Source organism: Chelon labrosus (genome assembly GCF_963514085.1).
Source record: "Chelon labrosus genome assembly, chromosome: 4".
NCBI classification, from domain to species: Eukaryota; Metazoa; Chordata; class Actinopteri; order Mugiliformes; family Mugilidae; genus Chelon; species Chelon labrosus.
In genome coordinates, this window is record NC_140340.1 from 28,197,183 (window position 1) to 28,205,569 (window position 8,387).

At 40.1% G+C, this 8,387-nt stretch overlaps 1 protein-coding gene across 1 annotated transcript; it reads left to right on the forward strand.

The window, feature by feature from the left end:
* Positions 1–6,499: 6,499 nt before the first annotated feature.
* Positions 6,500–8,088, forward strand: LOC311486666 (uncharacterized protein). Its single transcript, XM_084542611.1, has 3 exons — positions 6,500–6,630; positions 6,865–6,951; positions 7,079–8,088. Exons 1-3 carry the CDS (start codon positions 6,537–6,539, stop codon positions 7,300–7,302), a joined length of 405 nt encoding a protein of 134 aa, XP_084398737.1. The 5' UTR covers positions 6,500–6,536; the 3' UTR covers positions 7,303–8,088.
* Positions 8,089–8,387: the final 299 nt, after the last annotated feature.

The window sequence follows — 8,387 nt, forward strand, 5'->3', positions numbered from 1 at the left end:
GCCATCACATTTATGGACACAACAGGCTCTTTTCAATTTGATGTCTGAGCGCCACTCATTCAGGTGACAGTGGAGATGGCAGTGATGGCTGACTTGTAGGTGGGCACTGCCGAGCATACCTGCCTGTTTGGGTCTGTAATGAGGCATTTTGACGACTTGTCTGACAGCTACTGCAGGAATTGGGTGGGAAAAAAAAGCCCACACCACTAACATCACCACAGCCGGAGAAAAAGTGCAAATGAGAGAGAAGAGGAGAGAGAGAACAGAGAATGGAGAAGAGAGGGAAAACTGTGTAATTTCAGGCTTGCTCTTAAGGCAGCAATAAATTCCATTTTAATGGGGCACCACAAGCAGTAGCAGGCACTCAGCAGTCTGTTGTGTTTGATGCCAAATTGTGCAGAATAAACAGATTTGCTGTGCAGCTGGTCCAAACACACACTTTCTCTCCCTCTCGTTCTCTGACTTGCTCTGTTCCCATCTTTTCCACCACTCCTCGCACAATTCTCCACCACACACACACACACAAATATCTCCTCATCCTCATTCCCCTGCTACCTTCTCCATCTTTTCTCCTCCTCCTCCTCTCCCCCCATGGACATAGCAGACAAGAATTAGACAAATCATCACAAAAAGATGGCAAGTGCTTTGATTTATTTTCTTCCACTTAACTGAGTACTCATCTCCAGCTGTCACGCACACATTCAAGGGAGGATATTTGTTTTAAGAAGGGGGTAAAAAAAAGTGAGCTGCGTGCCACTAATGAGAAACAACATGCCGCATCTGGCTCATTTCTTTCTCAGTAGATGAATCTTCGGTCATCCTGCACAAATTCACGAAATTCACGGATGAATGCACGCAATATCTGAAGCCTCTATTCCACATCAACGCTGCACACTGACCACATCACAAACCAACTCTTGGAGAAACCTTTTAATGGTCCTGAAAATAATCTGTGGTATGGGGAAATTCTGACTAAATTGCAACAAAATGTTGAAGGTATACACTGATCAGGCATAACATTATGACCACCTTTTTGATATTGTGTAGGTCAACACCTTGTGCTGTTTTTCATGTTTTTTTTTTTTTAGCTGTTCCGTTTTTGTGTGTGTGCCTGTGTCAGGCTGAATCCTGCTGGGGATGGCTGCTGCCATCAAGGAGTGTCATTGCTATGGGGTGGGGGTGCCTGGTCTAGGTGGGTGCTACATGTCTAAGTAACATCCACATGAATGCCGCGTCCATAAGTTTCCCAGCAAGAACATTGGATTGTCACAAGGTGGTCAATTCATCATATAACGAAGGTTATTCTGTGAGTAGTCATAACGTTGTAGCTGATTGGTGTACAGTATACAGCTGAACTAAAGCTCCTTGACATCGCCCATATGATTCCCAAGGAGCCGTATGTTGTGGGTTGGCTGATTGTGGGTGTTACTGGCCGTTGTAATTATGGGAGCGTCTGACTCCACCCAATTTAAAAATGGTTAAATGATGCGTGAGTGGAGCACTCAAAGCAGACATGCCTCCATAAATTTAAACCATGATAGAATTAATCACAAACAGGTGAGTCAAATAAAAATTCACTCCCATAGAGTTGCTGTGAATGGGTAAAGTGGCTATGGAGGTTGTATAGAGGGGCATGTTAAGATCTATGGGAACTGACTTGATTTTGGAGCCACCCTCAAGTGGCCATTCGAGAAACTGCAGCCCCGTAGGTTACTGCTTGGTTTAATCCAGTCATTCCACAGAGCTGTACTGCTGATGTGGATGAAAACATTATTTTTTTTAAAAAGTCTGATGCTCCTCACTGGTAAGTGTCCTGCCAGCCGACAGACACTGCTGCACTGGTGGGTGCATCCAAACAGACATGCACACTAGTGACTGCCGCTGCTGTGTTTGTTTCCGTGATTTATGAATTATTTTTTATAAACCCAGCTCAAGTACACACACACAGATACCTATGCACGTGCAGCTGGATGTTTGTATGTGTCCCCCTGCATGAGTGCATCTGAATTCATGTAATTGAATGTGAACGCGTGTGCAAGGGTGCATGATATAGAATAGTGAGAGAGAGGGGCTGTGTGAGTGAATGTGTTTTCTGGTGGATGTGCGCAGTGACCATGTGAGGAGGAATGTGTGTGTGTGCGCCTCTGATTTTAGGATTGTGTTTCTCTGCATGGATGGATATCTCAGCATGTTTTATAACATCTCATCATGAGCTCGGGTATAACACTACATGACTGACAATTGGTTTAGGGCAGTTTAGTGAAAGTTAGACCTTGGTAACGTTATTAAGTAGTCTCTCGTTAAAGACTGGGCCTTGTCCCATGATGGTTCCTCGTATCAAAAAGGCAAAAGGCACCCTTTAATAAGCCTTATCTAAACATGAAGATCGTTTTACAAATTTATTTTTTGTACTGGGGACAAGCAGAGCACATCTGAAGTACTTCCTGTAATCTCACCTTTGGGCCACTAGAATGCACTGTTGCTTCCCGTTATCCACCTCTATGGCATGAAGCAGTTCTTCTCCAGCCGAACACACCCATTAATTTCACCCATCTCCACGTCTCTATCTCGTATGACTCCCCTGTAGTTATGAGGATATGGGAGCGGTACAGTATTGACAGTATTTGTATCATTTGCACCAGTGAAGCTTTAATTTGTGCTGATAAAGTATATTCCTCTTGACTCCAGCAGTCAGCTCAGGTGACAGATATTAGCATCCCCCTCCCCGTTCCACCTCTAGGGAAATGTTAAATTGGGTGGATCAGAGTTCATACATAAATGTAAGATGAACAGGCACAAGTGTATGTAGGATCCGGATCACATGTGTAATTCAAATGTTCATGGTTTCATCCTAACCCTAAGGTTGGCAGCCGTTTGCACACCCTGCATGTGTTAGTTGATGCCTATCGCTAATTCTCAGGGTTGTTGCATTAGACAGAATGAATGCATGTGTGATAATGACACAGAATAAGAGCAAAAGCACAGGACAAATACACGTTGCTCAGAATTAATCAAATGTTTAGTTGATTTCTAATATGAGGTCATTTAATGCTACAGTACACTGGTCTGAAGAGATAGAGATGACATCAACACATAGGTCAACGCTGGCATAGCAGTGTGGAACAGACTGCCCACTCGCAAAACAGTGATGTCAAACAAAGCTTTAGCAGCAATGGTAATGGCAGTTGAAAGATTGGATTCACCAAAGCGTAATCCAGAAAAATGGTGAGCAAACGCTAACATAGTTTCCAGTTGAAAGATTCAGGTATACACAGGTTAATAAATGATATGAGAAAGTGGTCATATTCTACCTAGTTGTGTGAAGTCTCTGGTCTGACCACAGGATCCTTCAACCAACAGCAGCGGGCTGGTTGTCCACTGCTGGGTGACAGACCAACGCAGGCAATTAGCGCTGGCCAAAAAAGGACCAATCACATAATTTCTGCCTGTGTATTTGATGGTTCGATATGAATCAAGTATGCTCTAACAGAATTTGCCATTTCAAGAAGGTGTGCCAGGGTCAGAGGGAATTCTAAAATTTGATACAGACAAAAGAATTAGTAGAAAGTTGTATCATGTGTGATGAGTGTACACATGTGCAGTAAGTAGCATCATCATCACTTAGTCCCCACCTTGCAGTAACAGAACACATTATTAGTATGACATTAGTAAAAAAAAGTATTTATAATTCCCCTTTATTTCTTTGCTGTTTAGAAGTGTCAAATATGCACGGTGAACTCATTACAATGAAGATTCAGGAAAACCTCGTTCTTCTTTATGACTGTATAGCATTAATTTTATTCTAATAGCTCATACCCAGTGGATGTCCTCCGCCCACCATTCTACAATTACATAATACTTAACTATTATTAAATCACACCCACTCCACATAAGGAAAAAGAAAAATCTAATTTAGGAGCTTGTTTTTTTTCCAATTTCACAAGGTCAGATGAAATAAAAATAATAGAATGAGATTTACATTTAATACACATTTAATAGGCTGTTCATTACATCACATGCTGCTAACTGTATGCAGTATCCTATCCTAACCCGTTATTTGTTAATGCTCCCTAAATCTACTTGGATAATCCACTAACCTGCTTAAATGCACATGTTATGTATATATGAGATGCTCTTACAGTATATACTGTTATTCTTTAGATGCGTTACGCTTCAAAGGTACACTCTATTCTACTGTGCTATTAATATTGATATTTGCTGCCAACTTCAGGGGAACTAATAAAGAATGAAGGTGTTCCAACTCTCTCTATGTCTCTGGGTGGTACACAAACTTGCACAATTTTACTGATTTATTTATTTCCTGTCAAGTTGTGACAATAAGTTATCTTCTGTTTTGTTGGTCAGAAGTCTCTTAAGCCCGGTCAGCAGGAATTTAGCACCAGGTGCTAAAGCACGGTGAACTCCTCTAATGAAGTCAGAACATAAAGTGTCTGAAGTGCCAGATGTGTGCACCGTTGAGCAGTGAGATTGATTTATATTTGGATATATTATATTTTATTCTCCAACACTCAGCTAATCTGTGCACTTTAGCAGCTAACGAGAGGATAACATTACACTGCTGTAGAGTGGTATCGGCTGCGGTTATATCTGAGCACAGTACTAAATCAATACCTAACCGATATTGCTGCATGCAGAGTTTGCATACCTGTAAGTTAATGCACAAACATGCTAAACGTTGTTTGCATGCAAAAACCTGAATATACAAGGAAAGCAAAAACTGCAGGTACAAAGCTAAACACTGTATCGTGCAGTGTTTAAGTTTACAGACACAAATTTAATTGTAAAGCCAGACAAAATAAAGACCGCACGCACAAACCTAAATGTACTGTCTAAGCTCACAAAACTCACATTACACATGCAAAATCCTGATTTAAAGGGCACGTTCAACTGCCAGCTCTCCCTATTGTTTGTTTTTCATCTGTTTTTCTTTTCCAAGCGGCCACGCCTGGTGCAAGTAATAAATTGTGATCGTGACTTGATGTACTGTGTTGTACACATGCAATAAAACTTGAGGTAATATATGAGCACATATTTAATTTTCATGTACAGTCCCTAAATTTATAGTACTAAGATTATTGTTTTTTTCAGAAGAGAAGTAGTTGTTTTTTCCCTTTATTATCAATAATCCTCTTCTCTACATTGTGGATTTTGGTAAAATACAGTGTGTAATGTGACATAAATATACAACTGCATTATTAAGTGTCACCAAGACCGAAACATTTCTGGGTACCATCTTGTGGCCCAGCCTTCACCCATAGACTTCTATGTGTTCACATTCAGACACACTTATGACTTCGTACATATGCACACACACCTGGTGGCTTTCAATTAGCAACCTAGGTTTTTACAAATAATGGAGTCAGTTCAGTGTTTTGGTCTTGTTTTGTACAGAGGAAGTGTGTGATGAGTGACCCAGCTGATGAAGCATGTCAACGGCAGATTCATCATTCCAGATAATACTTTTGCTGCGGCTTCGTCAATCTGACTGTTGCCTGTATGTCACAGATTCCCTGTGGCCAGACAAAAACAGTGGGGAGGATAAAGCCAAAATTTTAATTTCCCTTCTTTTAAACACTGCGTGTCGACATAATGATTACATAAATACACTGATTTAAGTGGAATATGTTGATGCGCTGCAGTATTTACCTTCATCCCCAAATACGGCAGCGGCCAGCCATGTGGGAGTTCGTCCCAAAACAAATACAACTGTCTAAAAACATGGATGTTTGATAAACAGCATACTAACAAATGCATGCTTTTAAAAATGAAATGGGCTATCACAGCAGCACATATACTCTACATAACCATCTCAAGACAAAGCTTCTTGGGGCTTTTCTGACCTTAAATGGATGGGACAATTGCAGCAGTATGTGGACTATTACAGTGGACTTTGTCTGATTCTTGGTTGGTGGTTCATGCGAGTCATGATCTGTGTTTTGAACAAGAACTCCTGGGAACACTGCTTTCAAGCAATTTACTAGTTGCTCATGCACATTTAGACCAAGAAAAAGAAAGAATCTTCTGCAAATAAATAATTCAAGTGCATTTCTAATTCTAATCACAATTGCCACTTGTCACTGAAGTTAATTCGTATTCACCATCTATGTTAATTAATGGCAGAATGGCAAAAGATTGACCAGCCTGGTTCAAGACCTTAAAAAACTGGTGCAAAATAAAACAGTTTGTGGCAATTTTTGAACTTCATTTAGATTTCACAAACTTAAAAGATGGGTTAGATAAACCGCTTGATGGTTTCTTTATCTTTAAATGTGAAAGTCGAACAGACCCAATAATTAGATCATTAAAAACTAGATGGAGAAGATGACGTACTTAGTCTATTCCTGTGTATCTAAACTGAGTCTCAGCGGAGGCTTACTCAGCAACTAACACTAGTCTATCTATGCATTTCCTCAAATCATTTCCTCGTTTTGAAAGAAAACCCACAGAGTGGCGATACATCAAACAGTGCAGAGACTGAATTTAAGCCTAATCGTACTCTCAGTAGGTAGTTCATCATGGTGCAAGACTTGGAGCTTTCTGACTACACTACCGTACACAAGCTTGGACCTAAGAGGACTGAAACGACCAGCAGTGACTCTAAACAGTCAGGTAAGAACAAATAAGAGTGAATGGAGACAAAAAAAAGGAGCTGAAGAATGGATCTTGTTGAAAAATACTGTAAATAATATCTGTCTGTTTTAATACTACACTACTATACTAATATTATTTAATACTAATACTAACTTATGTCACACTGATAAAGCGAACACACAATGATCCCATTTTTCTGTTCAGATCCTGAATTATAGAACGATTGACTGTACTGCGTATATGTGTTCACAGAAAAAAAGCTCTTCAGAATAGGCCTTTTAACTTTAGGGCTGCTGTGTATCCTCCAAGCCGCGCTCAACATCTCCCTGCGTTTAGCCTGTAAGTTGTGTAGAATCTGTTCACACCTGCGCATAATGCAACATTTCACATCGGCAATCAATGTCGTAACACGTTTTTTCAGTTAGATATTTTGCAACTATAACCCACAATTTCTGTTTTCTTCCAGTTCATTCAAAGGAGGACATCGAGCAGTTGCCTTTCAACAGCTCTGTAATCGCCGACTTGTGTAAGCAGAACTCCACTCAGTTCTGTTCCTGCTGTAACAACCTGCTGAAAAGGCTATATCGGACATATCGGGCCATGGAAGCTGAAAGAGACCGCTTACAGAAGATAGTCCGCTTACAGGAGTATGGAGAGTTTGGGTCTGGATCCGGTGACGAGTTATACTAACTAGTACAGACTTCAGAAACAAGAGCCTTGGGCTTCATGTATGCCACAGCAGTTTCCCCTTTGTTGGGTTTCCTGTGTCATTTGGTCTGCTAAAAAGGACATGGTTTGTGTTGTTTTTCAGGTACTCTGAATGTCAGTCTGTAAATGTATGTAAGATAAAAAGTCAAATATTGTATATTAATACTGGAGATACAAATGTGTGTGACATGCTACATGAACAACTCTGGGTTTTTAGTCATATAGTGGCAGACTGTCAACCGTTTTTGACCACAGCACGGCAGGAAGTTGTTTATCAGTGGAAAACCTCAATAAACCTGCACAGTACGCTAATATTCCACCAGCATGTGACAAAATTATTAAGTAGCTGTTGAACACAGTGGTATATTTAGCAACTAAAATAGATATTCATCTCATAAATAGAGCTACAAAAGAAAAAAGGGCAGATAATATTAGACTTGCATCTATCAGGTTGAAAAATGAACTCCAATGAGCTTTAAACTGAGACGTCTTTAATAGCTTAGATAGATAGATGGATGGATGGATGGATGGATGGATGGATAGATGGCTAGATGGACTTAGAAAAACTTTATTCATCCACAAGGGAAATTGCTTGGTTTGCTGCAATGTGAACTGAAGAAAATAACAAATGCGGGTTTACATTTAAAATTTCTGCACAACAGTAAAATTGCCGTCAATCTCAAAATTGCATGTATTTAAATCTAACAAAATAAATGGTTTTCTTTTCTTTCCACATGACTGCGAATAAATAAATCACATTCTCTTTTACTGTGAGGATATTTTCTGTTCTTTTCTTTTCAATCTGGATTGTCTTAATTTCAAATTATAATTCCCGGTTACATGACTTTTGAAAGCCACATTTGCTGCAGCCGGGAGAAGTGAAAGCGAGAAAACACAGCTGAGACATTTCATGCTGTTTTTGCCCAACTCACATCCTCTTAATAATCTCTGATTAGCTGTTCTCTGGGCAGTATAGCTGTGTCGGTCACCCACCGTGTTGCATGGCTCTCCCAAACATAGTGTTATTATCAAAAGGCGCTATGTAAGTAGAAATTCTCATTAAATTC